Raw genomic sequence first — 20,641 nt, forward strand, 5'->3', positions numbered from 1 at the left:
AGGAGATATTGTGGCTGGGGCCGGGTGCTGCGTTGGCGTTGCGGGCGGCGCAGCGTGTTCCGGGACGCATCGACGCGGTGTCCGGCGCGCTGGGCACGGCTTGAGGGGTTTGGAGGGCGGTCGCTCGGGCGGTAGCGTGCGGCAGGCGGCTGGTGGTGGCTGCCGCGAGGAGCGGTCTCCGGAGGTAGGGAGGCCGGAGGCGTCCGCAGCGGTGTCGCGGCTGGCGGCATGGGCGGAGGTGCGGGGGAAGGGAACAGTGGCTGGGTCGTTGTGCGCTGCGTGGGCGTAGGCTCGGGGGCAGCGGCAGGTTGTGTCTCGCGTCGGTGGGGAGGCAGCGTGTTGGCGGGTGGGTCCGGGCTCATGTCGGCGGCAGTGAGCAACCTTCCGTGGCTGTGGCTAGTCAGGGAATGGCGGTCGGCCACCAGCGGCCGAGTTGGGGGGTGGATCGGGAGGTGCTTCACGCCTCCCGATTCGTGAGTCCGTCAACAAGGGCCCAATTGCGACCCGCGACCCGCGTGGCTCGTGATTGGTGCCTTGGCGGTGGACTGACACTCGGAGGGCCCAATCGGCAGGCGCTTTGCGCCTGCCAATTGGGCCCTCCGAGTGTCAGTCCAGGGGAAGGGGCCTATGGGCACCCTTCCTCATCACGGACAGGACCCGCCGCCATGGCCCTTAACGAATTATTTAATCTGAGGAGCAGGTTAAAGATTGGATCAGCAGTTGTGGATTGGTAAGTAGCCAAAACCTTCCCTTAATCTGAAGTTTTTTTTTTAACCTAAAATATTAAAAAAAAATAAAATTGAGATTATTTTGTTTCTGCATATTTTGTTTCTGTTTGTACTACCAGGAGCTCCTGATAAGCAGGATCCAATGTTTTCACAGGGGGACAGGCTTGTGTAGTTCCCTTGTTGCTGTTGCAATTGCCATTACAGTGCATCATCAATGGGGCTTCTAAACAGAAGCTATCTCTGTAGTTTTTCTGCCCCAGTCCCCAGCAAAAGCCATTCCCCTCACCCCTGGAATCAAAACAAACTGTAATGAGTTTGATATTTCTCTTCTTTGTAGTTCTAGTCTTTTCTTTCCCTTCATATGGTTCTTTATATTCTTTTTTATTTGTGTTGAAATTATTACCGTATTTGTCGGCGTATAAGACAACTGGGCGTATAAGACGACCCCCCAACATTTCCACTCAAAATATAGAGTTTGTTACATTACATTACAGTACTATGGGCCACTATGGGCAGCTATGTCTATCCCAACTGAAGTGCATCCGGAGTATAGGACGACCCCCCCACTTGGAGGCATGTTTTTCAGGGGGGAAAAGTAGTCTTACACGCCAGCAAATACTGTAATTAAGAAGTAACTGATGAAAGCTATTCCCCCACCCCTATACCACAAGAGCCTTTCAGTTTTGTTTTTTAAACCAGCCATTGAGTATTATTAGACATATCAGTGTTTCAAGTTCCCTGAATTTCTAGATTTCATTTTTTAAAGAGTAAGTCTGTAGACCCTTTTGTTGTCAAGATTTGGTTTTCCTCTTATATTTTCATAACTAAAGAAGTCCTTCCTTCCTTCCTTCCTTCCTTCCTTCCTTCCTTCCTTCCTTCCTTCCTTCCTTCCTTCCTTCCTTCCTTCCTTCCTTCCTTCCTTCCTTCTAATGCTAAGACGCTCATATAGAGATTGCATTGGGGGGTGTTAAGTGCCATCAGGTCATTTCTGATTTATAGCAACCCTATGAATTAATGATCTCCAAAACATCTTATTGTTAACAGCCTTGCTCAGGTCTTGCAAACTGAGGGCTGTGGCTTCCTTGATTGAGTCAGTTATATAACTGTAATAGTATAAAAGGTAGTCAATTGCCAATGTGATGGAACTAGCCCACTTTTGCCTTGCAAGTCCAGTAATGCCTTGCCAACCCCTGATTCTGGGTGGTTGCCAATTCCAGGTGGTTGGTAAAAGGAACTCTCTCTAGGTAGCACACACTGCCACCAACTGGTTGTAGATCAGGGCCACGAATTAGGAGAACCAGGACTCCTAACATCCCCTTTCTCTCCAGAGGCCTCGTCTCTGTGTCTCCACAAGCTCCTATTCCCATGGTCAGCAGGCAAGAGGAAGAGTTGGTTCTTATATGCTGCTTTTCTCTACCGGAAGGAGTCTCAGAGCAGCTTTCAATCGCTTTCCCTTTACTCTCCCCACAACAGACACCCTGTGAGGTAGGTGAGGCTGAAATAGACCAAGTGGAGTGGAGAATCAAACCTGGCTCACTAGATTAGAAGTCGATGTTCCTAACCACTACACCAAGACCCCTTCTTCCTCTGGTCAGCCATAAAAATATCTTCCTGTCCCCTCCCAATGGAAACTCTCTCCTAAGTAGTCTGGGACGAAGAAACTTCCTCACCCTCATGTTTCAGGTGCCTGTTTCCTGGAAGGCCAATTCACACGTGAATGGAAGGTGAGAAAAGGATTAACCACTCTTCCCTTCTCTACCTAGCACACCTTTTGAAATAGAGGAGGGGAAATTTTGCCCCAGCCACTTTTTTAAAAGCATGCCTGTGGTATGGGCATGAAGAGGTTGCTGCAGCAGGAGGGGAAATGGCTACTGGATGGGCAGGACTGGGAGTTAGAACTTTCCCAACCACATTGCAACCATTCTATCTTTGCTGTGATCTTTCAAATAGCAGGTTTGGGCAAGACTGAAGAAAACCAAGGGAAATCCAGGGAGTTGCATTCTAGAACACAGTGGCAGGTGGGGGAGATTCTTGCTAGACTGTTGGAGGATGACAGTTGGTGAACACAAGTGTTGTTTTGTACGCATAAAAGTCTGGCATGTTCATGTCGGGGTGCTGGTACCAAGATGAGGGGCTGGCTATGGACCATGCTGTGGCTGCTTAGGGATGTGAATGGGTGGACCAAGTTTCAGCCGATACGCTATCCCCGAATTACCAACCAGACTTTTATCAGCCAGTATGTAGATGCCCACAACAAGCACCGCTCTGAAGTCAAGCCAACGGCTTCCAACATGCTATACATGGTGGGCATTGGGACTGAAGTGGCAGAGAGGGTGGAATTTTGCTGGGGGGGGGAGCTGGTGTAAAAGAAAGACAGTGGTACAGCATAAACCCAGCAGAACTGTCAACTTGATCCTAGGTATGTGTTCAATGGGATCAGATTTCCATGTACAAGAATGAGCAACATGTAGAGGTAGCCTTAGTGATTTTGCAGCTCTGGCCAAAAGTTCATGTATGAGTGCCAGAATTACTGCCACCCCCTGCTACTCCATAGCTGTGCCCATCCCATTCCCTATTGGGGCTTCCTTGGGCCCATGTGATGGCAGTAACCTGATCTTTCTGCTCCCTTGGGATATACAGCTGGAGATGGTCCGGGGTCCCAGCACAGGGCCTGGAACAGCTGTCCCAATAGCCCTTGGTAATATCATAACATGGTGGACAACCCCAAACTCAGCAATCCCCAGTTTAGTGGTGTGCATAGTTTCAGTAGTGGCACCTTGCTTGAAGTATGCCCTTTTCCCTGAGGATCCCCTAGCAGTCTCCCTACTGTCTTTTAGGTACCTGTCCAAAACATTTTTATAAACCTAGGCTTTTAATTAAAGTATTGGTCTTTCACCATCATTCTTACAGCCTGGGAGATCATTTGCAGAGGTGCTTTAAAAGGATTAAGAGTACATGCCGTTGTTCACGTTATCTACTTCCGTAACATATATGGAGGATATATGGACATATATATTTGAGAAAACATATTTATAGGTATAGGTTTTAAAAACTTTATTTTGCTTCTTTTTAGAAATTACCAATCCCTTATTTGGGAAGACAATTTTTGAAGTTCACAAGATAAATTACCTTCAAGCAAGACAGAAATATTTTAGTGAATATTTAACTGGCTTGGAAAAAGGGGTTTCTACAAAATGAGTCAGTTTAGGAACTGCCCTCTAATTTTAAGCATGTGTAAGTGCCTGCGTAGCTACCAGAATAATAATTAACAGTGTCAGAGTTTTAAGGACAGACCTTAGATAGAAAACTGAAGACGAATGGTTTCCAAAGCAATAACATTCCGGGCAAAATCTGTGTTTTAATATGCATAACTTAGAAGATGAAAGATTAAATGTGATTAAAAGTTGTACATTATATTTTGCAGACCTGGGATCTAGCTTTAGCTAGAACAGCTAGAGCATGGGGAAAGAGATGCATTTTTCAACAAAACTATTTCATACTGCACAGAGGAGGTGGTCACCCTGATCCTAAATTTAACCCTCCTGGAGAAAATAAATTTATTGCAAATGCTGGAAGAAAACTGTTTGATCCTACTGGTTTCATCATGGCATGGTACTCAGAAGGTGCTTTCTACCAATACCACAACAATACATGTAAAGGCAAATGTAGTCAATATGTTCAGGTAAAATTTATTCCCAGTCTACTAATCTCACAGTAAATCATCAAGAACGAGGATACTACTAGGTTTGGAAAGCGCTGTCACAGCAGACATGGTAACCCCATGCGGTTTTCAAGGCAAGAGATGTTCAGAGCTGGTTTGCCTTTGCCTGCCTCTACATAATGACCTTAGTATTCCTTGGAGATCTCCCATCCAAATACTAGCCCTCATTGACTCTGCTTAAGCTTCCGATATCTGACAAGATCAAGTTACCCTGGCCTATCCCAGTCAGGACAGGGGCCTTCTAGTCACAAAATATATAAAGCAAATATAGAAGGTCTGTAATCACTTAATTTAATTTTTGGTCATTGTTATCCAGACTGCCACAATAATAGTGGCTTACTTACTTACAACTGGCTAAGTTTTGAAAGGTGAAAAAATGACTTTAGGGTCAGATCTAATTGGTTTACGTGCTGCTACATATGCCTCAAAGGGATAGATTATTTTCTTAGTTATTTAGAAAATGTACATGCTGCATCTCCAAATACTTGCTTGAGGTGGCTTACAATTCATGTAATAAAACAAAACTTTAAACACAACCAACAGGCCTCTTAAAACCAAGCTGAACACCATTAAAATAAGCTAGAGCATAATAGCAAAGTCAGAAGTATCCCCTCCCATGGAGAGGCTTTATTATATGTCCTGATTGGGTAGAAAGGATATAAGTGTTACAAATAAATAAATATTACCTTCTGAACCCATTTGACCCACCTAGTCTACACTAATACTATTAGCCACAGGAGATAATGTTTGAGCTTATATAGGGTGGACTGCATGTTTCTAATAAGCAGCTTTCCCACTTTACCAGCTCGTCTTAGTAACTGAAATTCATCTGTGCTGCTCAAACCATAGCATCCTGAAATTTACCTGAACAAATGATGGTACCTGAGTTCTTTCAACAGCCATAAAAATTCTGAGCTGCAAAAGAGCAGCAGGGAGCTGTGTAGAATGAGAACCTAATGACAGTTTTTTGAGCAGGAAAATAAAAAAACTTGTGGTTTGGGATGCGCTTATGCACATGGGCAACTTAAATCATGGAAAGAGCAGTATGGGAACTGCTTATTGGCAAGTGCCCCACTGGGCTTCAAGCTAACCATCATGGAATTAACTTCCTCACAATCAAAGGCAGACATGGAGCCATAAACAGTGGATTCGTGCAAATGACAGTAGAGTCATCTTGGAATATTTGCCGGAGAATAAGCTACTATGAATTTGCCCAAAATGCCAGAGAATGGCAGCTGCCACTCTTCAAGTTCCCTCTGTTCCCATTAATTGAGCCCAGGATAGGGTAAAGACCTGGCACCAGTCTGGCTGGCTGGCTGGCTGGCTGGCTGGCTGGCTGGCTGGCTGCCTTCCTTCCTTCCTTCCTTCCTTCCTTCCTTCCTTCCTTCCTTCCTTCCTTCCTTCCTTCCTTCCTTCCTTCCTTCCTTCCTTTTAGGTATAATTCTGAACCTGGCTTCAGAGTGCTGATCTTTAAAAATACATACTATGGGACCAGGTGCAGATTGAGCATATGTTTCTGCAAGCCTGCGGGCATGAGGGGAGTAATAGTTTCAAAACAATAACACAGTAAAAGATCAAGCCCCAGTTATAAACTGTATGGTTCAATAACAAAATTTGCTTATTTTACTCAAAAAAGTAAATAATGACTTTACACTCCTAAATGAAAGCACCAGAAAGGTAAAATATAATACTGGATTCTATAATTATAGTGATTTTAATAATTGTAACAAACTTTTTAGGATTGTGGTTATGTTTTATAAAGTGAGTGGACGTTTCATGATTTTGACTACCACTGATGTATCTAGTAGTTCCTTGTTCTTTTGCTGTCCATGGAATCTGCAGAAGCCTTTTTCAGCACCAGAGGTCAAATTAATCAGTTCTCTTGTCTGTTTTCTTCATTGTCCAACTATCACAGCCATAAGTGGCTATTGGAAATATGATAGAATGGATAAATCTACTTTGGTGTAGTGGTTAGGAGCACGGACTTCTAACTGGTGAGCTGGGTTTGATTCCTCGCTCCTCCTCCCCATGCAGCCAGCTGGGTGACCTTGGGCTCACCACAGCCCTTCTTCTTCTTCTTCTTCTTCTTCTTCTTCTTCTTCTTCTTCTTCTTCTTCTTCTTCTTCTGGTAGTCTGGTTGATATCCTTGCTTTTCCATGCTTGGTTCAAACTCGTAATTGCTGAGCAACCCAGAGCAATCTGACATTTTATTTCCATACTGCAATCACCGCTCCTATGCATTTGTAATGCACAAAAAATAAATTCTTGAACACATTCAATAATACATGTTGTAAACGGCTCTGAGCCCATGAGGGAAGGGTGGCATAGAAATTAATTAAGTCTGTGTTAATATCGCAGACATGATGTTATGTAGATTTAACATAACATTTTCTGCTGAATAGTTATAAAGTGAAAAATAGCATACTGATTAAGAAACTGCTTGCACCTTATTTTGTACAACTTTTTCACAGGTTGTTTGGGATACAACTTATAAGATTGGATGTGCCATAGTGTTCTGCCGTAAACTGGGTCGACACAAAAATGTTGAAAATTTCGTGTGTAATTATGCTCCAAGGTAAAATAGGTTCCCGATAATTTTGCAATATATCAATCTAAACATGCCTACGTATATCATTTTCAGACTATTCACTTATTATTAATTACTTTAAAGTCATGCAGAATATACAAACTTCTAAAATGTACAGTTTGACATTTTGTTGTTAATTCATAAAAAGCAGTGCTTTTTATAGTTCTAGTCTTTTGGAGATTTCAACATCCTGAATCTGCTGTCACTTCCAAATTTAGCTCTTACTGTTCACCTCTGACTCCAGATAATTTTTAATCAGTTAAATATCACTGATTCCAGTGATGGACTCAAATACCTTCCATTCTCAAAACTATCTCAAAACCCGTATGTCGCACTTGACATTTTCCTTTATTTGCTATAGCTTTCATGTCAGTCTTTAACTTTGTTTTGTGTCCTGATATTCTGATAATGTTATTCTTTAGAGGCAATGCTCTAAGACATCCTTATAGAACAGGAGACCCATGTAGTGCATGCCCAGAAGGAGACACTTGTGAAAACAATCTCTGTCGTAAGTATTAAAAACTTTGGTATGCTGCTGAAATTAAGACAAAAATTCTGACCCTATGTGAGCCGGCTTTTGTTGCTAGGAAGGATACCTGGGGTTGGGGGTGTGGGGGGATGTACAGTATGTTGCAGTGGACAACAGAAGTTTTTTGCCTTTCCAGTAAGGTTCTAGAATAGAGACAGGCTACTGGTGAAACAAGTTATATTGCATTTAGGGCTATTTCTGCATACATTTGGCAAACTATTTGTGGATTAATCTGTTTTCACCTCTTGAGCTTTAATTGGAAGTTTTAAAAACGACTACTCCAGTTTCAAGGACAGAGTGTATCTGTTCCAAACACACACTCATGTTTTAACAGTGGCATCCTATGCAAAACAAGTGAGGCACATTGTTGTTGTTATGTGCGAAGTCGTGTCTGACCCATCGGCACATACGTAATGCTATATATCCTTACTGCATAGCTGTGGGTTGACACATCCATGAATTATCTCTTGTCCTCCCTCAGCTCTGTGGGTGGCTATCCCAATATATTCAATTGTCTTAAAAAGCAGCCACTGGAGGGCTAATTTGGATTGAGGCACCAGCACTACTACATAGACCTCTGCCATATACCATTTACTTGAGAGAAAAGAGCATATAAATGCTTTAAGCTTAGATGGTAAAATGGAGTCTACTTTGGTTTGGTACTACTACAGTTCATCTAATGGTGGTGGTTGCTCTGGCATCAATTGACACTGCTAGGCATATGCAACCTTCTAGGACAATTCAAATCTTAATTAAGTGACCAGGCCATGTCATTGCTGGCTTATTTGGAACACTGATAATAAAAAACCTAATTGGAATAATTAGGATCTAAAGGTTGAATGTCTGTGTGAACTAGAGAACAACCTACACAAATATGAAAACATTTTTTGTGCGCAACTTAAAAATACTTTGTTAAAATCACATACAAAGAAGAAGAAGAAGAGTTGGTTCTTATATGCCGCTTTTGCCTACCCGAAGGAAGCTCAAAGCGGCTTACAGTCGCCTTCCCATTCCTTCCCGCCTTCCCACAGGCCATTGCTGAAAAGTTATCATGTGCACTGTACAATCTTGGGTCTTAGACCAGTGGTCCCCAACCTTTTTATCACTGGGGACCAGTCAATGGTTGACAATTTTACTGAGGCCCAGGAGGGGGGAGTAGTCTTGCTGAGGGCCGTCGCCTGTGCCCCTGCTCTGCTTGCTTTCCCACCGGCGCCCCTGACTTCCCGTGGAGGATGACAAGGAGGAGCCACGGCCCAGTACTGTGATCCACGGACTGGTACCGGTCCCCGGACCAGGGGTTGGGGACAGCTGTGTTAGAACTTCTTAGACCCGATGCATTTCAATCCTCACTGGGTCTTCCTCAGAGGTCTAATTTTGACACACATACAATGATAAAATATCAAATACAAAAAGCAGCCTAGGAAAAAATAATGAGAACTTATTTTTTAGGGTGACAAAATCAATGGATCTGATGGAAATGTCCATTTATCCGTTAATAGTCCCCTTCTTGCAGGCTGCCAAGAAATTCTGTTGTGTACCATTAAATCAGTGCACGTACAAATATCCATTGATTTTGTCACCCTAAAAAATAAGTTCTTATAATTTATTTATTTTACTCTTTTTCTCTCTCATTCACTCGCTCACACACAACACACACAAACACAGAATGGTTGTCACCCTCCAGGTGAAATATGGAGATCTCCCAGAATTACAAGTGATCCCTATAATACAGAGATCACTCTTCCCCCCCCCCCAAGAAAAAAGATGCTTTGGATGGTGGATTCTATGGTATTATACCCTGCTGAAGTCCCTCTCCTCCCCAAACCCAGACTTCCTAGGCTGTACACCAAAAATTCCAGGAATTTCCCAATTTGGAGATGACAACTCTAAGAGAGAGAATTGTCCTTTGCCTTGTAAAGGTAAACATAGAGGTATCATACATGGTTGTTGTATATTTCTACCCTTTGGGCAAATAACACCAAATAAATTATTATCCTTATCCATTGTTCCTCTTAATATTTGTGAAACAGCCCTGGGGTGGAGAGTGTCCTGGCTGTCTGAGATGGAATAGGGCCGAGATGGAATAGGGCCAATCAGGGTACAGCCAGCAAAGCCGGATTGGCTCTCCCTCTCCAGCTCCCGCCCTCCTTCCCTGGACGCTAGCCACTTTGCTCTCAGATGCCTGAGAGAGACACACAGAGACACAGCCAAACCACAAATGACCCCTGCTTATCTGCTATGGCTCCTGCTACAAGGGAGAGAGAGAGACAAACTGCAAACAAGCCCCAAACTGCAAATGGCCCTTGCTTCCCTGCTATGAAGGAGCCTTGATTACTTCCTATGGCTCCTGCTGCAAGAGAGAGATCTGCGCCTGCCTGTGTCCCCTGGGTCCTAGCGCCCATTGTATTCCTGGCTGGAATGGGCTTTCTTGCTGTTAAGAATTACACAGTTTGAATGATACATTGTTTAAATGCTCTTGAGTTTTTAGCTATGTTGTGCTTAAGGCAAATGTACAAAATATTAATGCTAAAAGGTTTTGCATTCATTTATAATATCTTTCCCCCTTTCTCCAGGAAATCCTGAACGTGACAATATTAAGCGTATGTATTATTTTGCACTATAGCTTAATTTTGCTTCAAAAATAAATTTTGTATTGAATAATTCCCTTGCATTTTTCATAGGCTATACACGATGGTTTCCACCCTGGGAAAGGCGGATTGTATGCGATAAATCCTGTGTCACAGTTGCCGTTATAAGGCCATTGTTAATGTTTCTAACATTTGCTGTTGCTTTTTATTTACATAGATATGATCCAGATTTATGTTTGCAAAATTAATTTATTTGATTGTATAGCAGAAAACAAACACAGCATATTTGCATGACTGCTGGGATAACTTTCTTGTATTTAGAATCTGTCAGTTCCTTGTTTTATATAATACCTGGGATATGATAAAATTGTAAAAACTACTTGTTTTATACTCATGACTTGTATGCATTTTAAAACTAAAAATTAAATATTAACATAAAAGTACTGTGTACCAGTGATCTGTGATGGATGGATGGAGGCATACATGGACAGGGGAATAGCTAGTATGATGGGAGAAGGGGGGTTACAGGGTGGGGGAGGGTTGGGAAATTCCATGTCCAACTCGGATTTCACCCTCCGTGATACTATAGACACTTAGAGCTTTAAGCAGGCTAATTTCCCAATTTTTCTTTTTTACAGCATTCCAAAAGCAGTCTGCACATTCAGTCTAGAACTGGGGTTTTATGTCTTTTCTCCTTTAAAAAATATGCACGTTTTAAAGACTCCCTGAAATATGCAGAAACTCTGCAGTTGTGCTTGCCTGTTATGCAGTCTTTCTGCATGTGCAAGCATTCACTGCAAGTTCTGCTCATTTCAGAAATTTACTGCTCATTTGGGTAATAACATTTTGGCTCTGTAAAATGGTGTGTGAGGGGAAGCAGAAGCTCCTCCCTCACACACCACAGTCATGATCCAGATTGGGCCCCAGATTGGAATTCCCACTGAGAACTGGCATTTCTAATACGGCTGTAAGAGCCTCTTGTGGCGCAGAGTGGTAAGGCAGCCGTCTGAAAGCTTTGCCCATGAGGCTGGGAGTTCGATCCCAGCAGCCGGCTCAAGGTTGACTCAGCCTTCCATCCTTCCGAGGTCGGTAAAATGAGTACCCAGCTTGCTGGGGGGTAAACGGTAATGACTGGGGAAGGGAATGTCAAACCACCCCGTATTGAGTCTGCCATGAAAACGCTAGAGGGCGTCACCCCAAGGGTCAGACATGACTCGGTGCTTGCACAGGGGATACCTTTACCTTTAAGTCCCCTTGACAGACTTGTGTATATTGTAATATGTCAGACAGGCTCTCAGATAACTCACAGCTGCCTCTGCCTGCGACTCTTCCTGTCTGTTCCAAACACACACTCATCTCTTCCTTTCAGCTGGGGGTGTCAACTTCCTCCAGGCTCTGATGAGTGTTTGACAAAGCTGTCTCTGGATCATCTTCTAACAATTAGCACCCACTGAGGAACATTAACATTCCTTTGCAATGGGCCCTGCTCCCGCTTAGGTTTGTCATTTTAGGTCTAGTGGTCCAATCCCCAGTGATCATAATGCTAATTCACAACAAGACTATATTTGGATTTCTCCAAAACAGATCGGTTTCGTAACATAAAAGTTAAAGAAACCACTTCCTGTCTTTGTTCTGCAAAATTCTAAGCACTGTGAAGCCACTTGTTCTCATGATTGCCACATGAGTCTTGATATAAGCCCCACCTTCAGTGTTCTACCATTCAAGCACTGTGCATAAAGCAAACAACATCATCTTGAAAAAAGAAAAGGTATCTTCAAAACTACAGTGAGAAACTGACTATTGTTGGGAGAGGGGATGAAATGTAAATTGTGTTCTTGGCTCTGGCTGGTATTGGAGCTCTCTGTTTGCTGTTATGCCTATGAAAAGACTTCATTGCCTAATATAGAAGATCAGCAGTTTATACAGGACTGTGTGAAAATTCACAATTACTTTCGGTCTAGGGTGAACCCCTCAGCCAGCAACATGCAACGTATGGTAAGAAATTTATCCTGTCTTTGTACAAAGATTGACTTTTGCCTTCCTTGCTTCCTTAAAAGAAAATCTCGGGGACTGGCTTATCATGACAGGAAAATAGTGGAGGCAGGTATTGTCATAGCATGTATTTATACAGAAGTAACAAGATGAGTAGGGGGGAACCAGGCAAAACTATAATGAACTATAGTCTTTAAAGCCAGTACACTGCAAAGCCTCCCTCTCTCCTCCCCTACGCAGCTTCTCTTGTCATACATGTATACACAGCATACTGGTCTCCTTGATGGGTGGGTATGGCTTTCACATCTCAGTAATCTGAAGTATCGTCCATCCAAGAAAGACGTTTGCTTGTTTATTTGTTGAATTTTTATATCGCTACTTCTGGACCAGCTGTCTTGTGGTGGTTTACAAGCATAACAATAAAAACAGTAAAACCCCATAAGACTATACCAGTTTACTGACAGCTTCAAATACAAAATGCAGAAAAAAGATAAAAATGTGCTCCTTCCATCATCAACAACATGAAAGACCTGAAATGGTCATTTTGCATCTTCCAGGAGCAAGCCTGTTCTACTGTCCACTCTCGGTAGCACATAGCTACAATTAGTTGATTTTTCCCAAGACAAAATTTGATTTAAAAAGGGGGGGGGTATAAAGATGAATTTATAAAGTCCTAGTTGTTTTTCAAGTTAAAATATTTTTTTTACATTTTGTTATGCTTACATACATCTCCAAAATCTTCAGGTAGAGATCCAGTCTTTTGTTTGGGGCCCTCTGCTTTCCCCCTTCATTGTCTCCCACTTGGTCCTTCCCACCGTTGTGCATATGTGCAAGGCTAAAGTACTGGGACATACATTACTTGCTCATAAAGAAATTAATAGCCCCCAATATAGACTTTGGGTAAAATGCATGTGTGACTGGAGAACCATACTGCAGGAACTCAGGAAGATTCCCACGCTTTCTGTGAACTATGTAAAGCAAAACTGTTCAGGAGGACATTTTAATAAAGAAATAGGGCTGAACTATAACAATAATTCAGGAAAATGTTTTAATAGACGGATAGGGCGCTAGACTGTACTATAAATATGTATTATTTATTGCTGTACATTTTTTTCATGTTCACACTGCATTGCATTCTAATCTAAAACCATTTATTGGATTGCTACAGTTGTTGCGTTTAATATTTCTGTCTTGTTTCTGTGAGGTTTCAACTGATTGACACAATAACAAATCTTGGTGCAAAGATGGATTTATTAGAAGAATACAAGTAGACCTAATCAATATGTTGCCAAGACTAAGCGAAAATAGTAATGGAGAGCTAATATCATTTCCCCGGAAGAAGGCAGCCAGATCACCCACCCACCCACCCCCTTTTTCTCAGCTCATTCCCTACCTCCTGAAAATAGTAAAGGGTTTGTGTTTTGCCTGCTTAATCAGGCGAAATGCGGACACTTTAAAGAAGATTCTATTTCACCTTTGACAATGTAAGTGTGCAGTCGCGCTACAAAACGGACCGCGCCATTAAAAAAAATTACTTGCAGCAGGAAATGGAGAGGGGAGGGTGAGTGCAAGGGTGGGACAAAGCTGCTAAGACTAGCACACATTTCCCCCTCCATACGGTCTTGTCTCTGGTTCCTCACCGGTGAGAAAAGCAAACTATAAATAACACAAATTTTTGTAGCTTACAATGACATCAATTGCAAATGTTTTCAGAATATTAAATATTAATAATATTGTACATTAGGAAAGAGATGACACAAGGCTTCAGAAAGAAACATGTTATAATAATAATAATAATTAATTTTATAACCCACCCTTCCTACACTCAGGGTGGACAGCAACAGCTAGTAAGACAATCAGTAAAAGTATAAAAAATATAAATCCAGTAAAACCATTCCATTTTTATAGCCCACAACTAATTCAGGCCTTGACTGGGAGAGGCGGGGTGTCAGAGCTTTAGCCCACTCTGGATTGATGGCAGTGAGGCCAGATTCTCTTGCAGGTCTGTCAGGTCCTCAGCCACAGGCCTGGTGGAACACCTCTGTCTTGCAGGTCCTGTGGAACTGTTCTTGGTATACATCTTTTGTTAGTGGTTGTATTTGGAATTACCCCTTCAAGTCTGAATTGCATGTTTTCTGTAGCAATGTGATACTGAAGTAAGAATATATATGTTCAAAACTTCATAAATAATAAACAGTATCAATGTTTTATTTTTAATTCTGCAGACATGGGACCCTGCATTGGCAAAGACAGCCAAAGCATGGGCAAAGAAGTGCCATTTTGATCATAATATCTATCTCAAAACTCCAGGAAAGGTTCATCCCAAGTTTACTCCTGTTGGAGAAAACATCTGGACTGGCTCACTATCTCTGTTCTCTGTTAATGGATCTGTGAAAAACTGGTACAGTGAAGTCAAATACTACAATTTTGGGAGCGGAGCATGTACTAATGTTTGTGGTCATTATACACAGGTGATCTTTTCATTCCTCTTTTTTCACCAGAAAGTATAAACTAAATCCTGTTAATTCTGGAACACAGACATGTTAACCTTTGCATTACTAAGTTGGGGATCAAGATCACCTAACACTGCAGCATTTCTGAAGCTAAGCAGGAATTAATTTGATTGGTGATCTGGGTAGAAACCCACTGTCAAATCCATGAGAGATCAGGGTGTGTTCATAATAAATTGATACCCTTTAAAAAGTTTTTTGTAAATTGTAGAATCACACTATAAGTCAGGAAGTTTTTTGCCTAGTGCCAAAATACCCATGTTTAAATTGGCCATGAAGTTGCTCCTGAAGTTGCTCCTGCATGCTCTATACAAATGAGGTAAGTAGAGGATGTGTTCTCTTTCCCACACAGCTTCTTCATTATAAATGCATACGTGTACCTACAGAAACAATTTTTTTATAAGGTAGGTGTCAGTGAAATTAAGCTAAAGGGGCTTTGCTCAATATAATGTTAAAACCATGGTTTATTTTACCTATATCTCATGTATGAAACAAGCATTTGGCTCATAGACAATAAGAAGGGGGAAGTAGCGAAATTTACAGGGGCCAATCTCATCTGATGAAATCCTAATATTGAATGTGATTTTCTTTGTCTTTCTCAGGTTGTTTGGGCAACAAGTTACAAAGTTGGCTGTGCTGTCCAATTCTGCCAGAGAGTTTTGGGTTTTCACGGACTCTCCAATGGAGCACATTTTGTGTGCAACTATGGACCAGCGTATATAATATTCCTTATATTTTTTATCATATTAACAGTGATGATTTACATTTAACAGTGATGGTTTACTAACTTACTAGGAATAAATCCCATTTTAAAAACAGGAAGCAGGAAAGCAGAGGGGGGCCAGAAGGGCCCCAGGAGACCAGGGTGGGCCTGGCAGCAAGTGTGGTCAGACAGTCCTGCCCAGCTTCCCAGCAGTCGGGGGTGGGGAAACACAGGTCGACTGTGGCAGAACATGCATGGACAGCCCTTCCCAGCCTACTAGCAGCCAGGAGGATGGGGAGTCTGGCACAGTTGTGGTGCAGCATGGCAGAGCATGGCTGGATGGCCGTCCCCAACTCCTTGGCTTACCTCATCTGCCAGCTCTTCCTCACGCCAAGTGACAGGAAGTGGCATGGAAGAGGAGGAGGACAAGGGTGGAGAAGAACCTCTAATTGGGCCTCAGTGAGGGAGTGCCACCAACCTATTGGGAGCATGTCCATCAGTGAGGGCTAATTAGAGCATATTGCTGGAAGGACCCAACATTTTTATGAGGTATGATATTAACAATTATTCCCCCTCATGTCACTGATATAAGGAAAGTAAGCCATACCCATAGCTCATTGACTTAAAACTTCTGTACTCAATAGGCTGTGTTAATCCCAAATGATTCAGAATAGCACAGTTGGTAACTCTTATCAGAATTGTTACCTAGCCCACATTTTCCATGGCAGTGAGAGGAGGGGCTATGGCCCTGGAGAATAGCCTCTGCTTTTTCTGATTGGTTCAGTTTGTCTTAACATAAGGTATTTCATGGATTTTCATTTTGAATTTTGCTATGGATTGTACCCATTGTGCTTGTGACTTGTGGTCAAGTCACAACTGACTTATGACAACCCCATAAGATGTTCGAGGCAAGAGATGTTCTGACATATTTTGCCATTGCCTGCCTCTGCATCACAACCTTGGAATTTGTTTGTGGCCTCCTATCCAAATATGCTTCAGCAACAAACCTGCTTGGCTTCTGAGATGTGATAGGGTTAGCCTGTACTATCCAGGTCAGTGTTAGAGAGTATTAGTCGCTCACTAAATAATAATAATAATAATAATAATTATTATTATTATTAATAATGATGATGATGAAGAAGAAGAAGAGTTGGTTCTTATATGCCGCTTTTCCCTACCCGAAGGAGGCTCAAAGCAGCTTACAGTCGCCTTCCCATTCCTCTCCAAAAATGATGATATTACTTACCTGTCACTCTCAACACGCCAGCTCGTGGCAGGTTACAGCATAAAAAAACAGAACAATAAAGCCCCATTAAAACCCCCATTAACCAATAAACAGTACAAAAATCTCCACATGATGGAAAGCCAATCCTTCCCCATAATGGAATGCCTGCCACCAAGTGGCAGAGGGCTATGTCAACAATCATCACCCAAGATGGCCAACGGGTGGTGCAATGCAACCAAGTTGGTTGCGCAAATGTAACCAAGATGTGAGCTCTGCAATCTATCAGTGTCTCTTACATGGAAAGTTTTACAGCTTGGAAAATATTCCTAATTGTATACCCTCTCGTGTATGAAACTATGTGAAACTATGTGCTATATTGTGTTTTTATGTCCCTGTGATGTCATTGCATTAGCCATCTTGAATATGAGGAAATAATGGGCATAACTATTTGAAATATTTTTTTTAAAAGGAAGTTGTTTTTTAAGGAGAAAGCTTGCTTTTTAAACAATTTATATTGCAATTATGACCACATTAAGCAAGATGTATGAACTGGCTACATAAAAAGGAAGTGACCCATTTCTTTGCTTTCAAGGTTAAAGTCTAATAAACATATATGGAAAAATTACTGAAATCAATAGTACTTATCTTCATACAAATATGTTACTTTACTAATTCATTTCAGTGGTCCTCATCTGATTTTGTGTGACAAGTTAAACAATGATCTAACCAATGACAGCCTCACATTTGCTAAAATATAAACACAGGTATCCCTATTTAGTAGTTTTTTTTAATGATTCCTTCTTTAAAATAATTTCTCCTCACATATATTAACATTCGATTGAGCCTGAAACTGCAGAAGGGAAATCCTTGAATGTGTCAAAAAATTTAAAAAACCACACCGTAAAAGATATGTCCCTTGCTAATTTTTAAAATGCATCATATGTAACTGGGGGGGGGGGAATTTCTTCAGAATATTTTCATTTATTGTGCTAGCTGTAACTATTTCACAGTGGATATAATAGTGTTTCTTCTCCAAGACTGTAATAACCTTTTACCGTTGCAGTGGCAACTATCCAGTGAAACCTTACAAAACCGGAAACCCGTGTAGTGAATGTAACAGAGAAAAGTGTGCAGATAATCTCTGTGGTAAGGATGCTATAAGAAGTGGGAATGAAAGTTATACTAGTGGAGGTTGTGGTGATCTGTGATTGGGTCTCCTGACATGTTCAGTTTTCTCAGAAGAGTAGCTGCTTAGCCAGGGCAATGAAATACAAGGTTAACCCTTCAAACTCCATTACTTTTCTGAGAGGAATTGGCAGCGGGTAAAAACAAGCTGTTTTGGTTGTGGCTTTTCCTTACTGGTCTTAAAACAACTCAGGGAATCATTCTTGTGTGTGGGAAGAGGTAAACCAGTGCTCCAGCTCTTAACCTCAGCAAGGCTTTCAGGGGATTTTGGTATCCTCTCCTGAATCTTAGCTAGGTACCTTTACAGTTAACCCAAAATGCCTGCTTCTTATTGCATTTGTGGTGAGATTTCTGTGCAACTGTACATATCGTTTGAACTGTAGGATTTACTTCCAAATAATAGTTGCAGATTGCAGCAGTGAGTCCAGTTAAAGGATTAGCAGGGACATCAGGCTGCTCCAATTTCTTCATGTTTGTTTCCACCTCCATCCCATTGTAGTTGGGATACTGAGCTTACAGTCAAAAAGATACAGGCGTGAGGGGAAGGAACAGGCAGTTATGTCTCTTGATTTCAATGATGACACCAACTGCAGGCTATAGGTACTTATTATAATCATGCAACTATATTGTCAGTTGGGGAAGAGATCAGCAATTGAATAATAAAACATTGTAGTATGAATGCTGGGAAAATGCACTATATCTAAAGCAGCATGTAGATTCTGTACTAAAAGTGAACAGCTCTGCTTTTGTTGTGCTAAGAAATTTAAGGGATTGATAAAAAGCAAACAGAACCAGCTCTATACCTGTCATTTTCACACCTCCTTACAGCCAAGCAAGTGGTGCCTGGATAATTATTGCTTCAGTTTTGTAAGATGTTTATTGTATTAGTGTCATTTGAAGGGTCAAAAGAAAGCGATAAATAGAATATCTAAACCAAGCACTCAACTACATAGGCAATGGTCTGCACTAGATCATTTAACAAGAAGTCACCACACACACTCCCACAGAGAGACACACACACACACACACACATACAGAATTGCTATTAATTATAGAAATGGCTTTGGAGTGCTTAATGAACCACTGTTCAGATTCTGTGGCAGACATTATCAATACAGAAAGCACTACAATATTGCTTCAATATTTACTTTGCCTTCTTTTTGCTCTCTAGAGAATCCAGAGCGTGATCAGTTGCTAAGTACGTATCACCTAGTTTTACTTTGTTATTGCTTAGACTGCCTGTATTCTTTTTATAAGGCTGACAGTTGTGTGTGATTTTTAGGTTACTCCAGTTGGTCTCCAGATTGGGACATACCTGCTCCTCCGACCTCCCGCTCTACATGTGACTCATACTGTATTACTGTGCTAGTACTAAGATTATTATTTATATTATTGACTTTTGGTATTGTGGCCATGTTATTCAAGAAATATCCCCAAATGTTTATATATGAATAATTGCTTGAACTTGTATGTGACCTCCCATGCATTTTTCAAATCTTTTCAGACTTTAAACTTTAAAAATGAGTTCCTGGTCTTTGTTGATGTAGACAAAATATTGCTAACATGGTAGCCATATGTTTCACAGGCACAAAAAGTGGGCATCAGGAACCTTGAAAGCAATTGACTCCTGCCTGCCCCAATAGGGCTGCATGATGCTGGAGTGCTTAGCCCAATGCAAGTTAATCAGAAAACCCTTCCTAAAGCACCTGTGACTTCAATATTTTGCGGCTAGGACACAGAATTTGTTTGCTTTGTGGTTTCAACATCTTTACTGCATGTTTCTTCCACAACCTGCTTTTTGCCTGCCTTTGAATTCTTCAAAGGGATGATTCAGTAGCATTGGCCTGAGTCACCATGCCTTGTCTCCTCCTGTATGTTTTGTTCCACAGTATAAACTGTTAGAATAAGCAAGATCTAGTGTGCATGATTCAAAAGCATATGAATAATACCTTCAGAAGGCATTGAAGATATGTATTTAGCATAGTTAGAATAGTAACTTCCTGATGTTTTTCAAATTATCTCCTCCAGTGTTGTGATCAGCGCAGTAGGAGACTTTCTGCTTCTTTGACCATACTTCTTCCCTGTTTGCCTCCACAACAGGCTGAATGAAAGCAGAACAACAGTTAGGTCTCTCTCTCTTTCTATGCAAAGCTGTTTCTTTTCTAAATAAAACCGTTTTATTATTTTTAGCAAGTTTGTTGTTCTCTCCTCTTTGCATATTTAAACTCTGCCAACATAAACAACAACCTATGCTACCAGTTCTGTCACCTTTTTTTCTTGCAGTACAGGATGGTGCTGTGAGTTTTTATAAATATCAGCTGGCTAGAACATAGTGCTCAAAATACTAGGAATAATTTAATGGATCACCTAAGTCAAGAGAAGAAGAACTGAGGGGGGGGGGCAGTTTGCTACAATTCAACCAAAGAGACTGCTTATATTTCCTTGTGATTGTCATTTTTGGTCATAGCCTCTCGCAAACAGGGCTCTTCAATCAGCACACTCCTATCTCCTTCCTGCCTCATTCTGTCGCATATGTAAACAGGTCTAAACTAGAGTTATTGCTGCATCTTCTGGCAATGCATTTCATAAGCAAATCATGCAATGACTCAGTGCTATAAATAGAGTGCGTACTACTGAGTTTGATGAGTTTGATTAGAAGAAGATGTTGTAAGTGTGGCTTGTTGAACAATTAATACTTGATAGAAATGTACTAACAGTGTCAGATGCTTAAGTCTCAATAGTGCCTCCCTAAATTCAATGGACTTGGTTTAATTCTACACACTGCACTGCAAATAACCCATCTCATCTGTACCCCCTCTTTCCATCCAGGGCCTGTAACAACTAAGATACAAAGGGCATGAGACACTGCTCAT

The 20,641-nt window shown here is 41.5% G+C and overlaps 2 protein-coding genes across 3 annotated transcripts; both read left to right on the forward strand.

Moving 5' to 3' along the window:
- Positions 1 to 2,784: 2,784 nt before the first annotated feature.
- Positions 2,785 to 10,555, forward strand: LOC143839103 (GLIPR1-like protein 1). Its single transcript, XM_077340936.1, has 6 exons — positions 2,785 to 3,031; positions 4,153 to 4,410; positions 6,921 to 7,024; positions 7,459 to 7,544; positions 10,139 to 10,165; positions 10,247 to 10,555. Exons 1-6 carry the CDS (start codon positions 2,855 to 2,857, stop codon positions 10,399 to 10,401), a joined length of 807 nt encoding a protein of 268 aa, XP_077197051.1. The 5' UTR covers positions 2,785 to 2,854; the 3' UTR covers positions 10,402 to 10,555.
- A 1,277-nt stretch (positions 10,556 to 11,832) lies between these two features.
- On the forward strand, positions 11,833 to 19,957 carry LOC143838081 (glioma pathogenesis-related protein 1-like). Of its 2 annotated transcripts, XM_077338855.1 has the most exons (7): positions 11,833 to 12,148; positions 14,371 to 14,546; positions 15,008 to 15,059; positions 15,258 to 15,370; positions 17,647 to 17,729; positions 18,940 to 18,966; positions 19,051 to 19,957. In XM_077338855.1, exons 1-7 carry the CDS (start codon positions 11,969 to 11,971, stop codon positions 19,221 to 19,223), a joined length of 804 nt encoding a protein of 267 aa, XP_077194970.1. In that variant the 5' UTR covers positions 11,833 to 11,968; the 3' UTR covers positions 19,224 to 19,957. The 2 variants fall into 2 exon arrangements, with proteins under 2 accessions (XP_077194970.1, XP_077194968.1); XM_077338853.1 differs by lacking the exon at positions 15,008 to 15,059 and having other exon boundaries at positions 11,844 to 12,148; positions 14,371 to 14,616.
- Positions 19,958 to 20,641: the final 684 nt, after the last annotated feature.

This window comes from Paroedura picta, chromosome 5 (assembly GCF_049243985.1).
Source record: "Paroedura picta isolate Pp20150507F chromosome 5, Ppicta_v3.0, whole genome shotgun sequence".
Lineage (NCBI taxonomy): Eukaryota > Metazoa > Chordata > Lepidosauria > Squamata > Gekkonidae > Paroedura > Paroedura picta.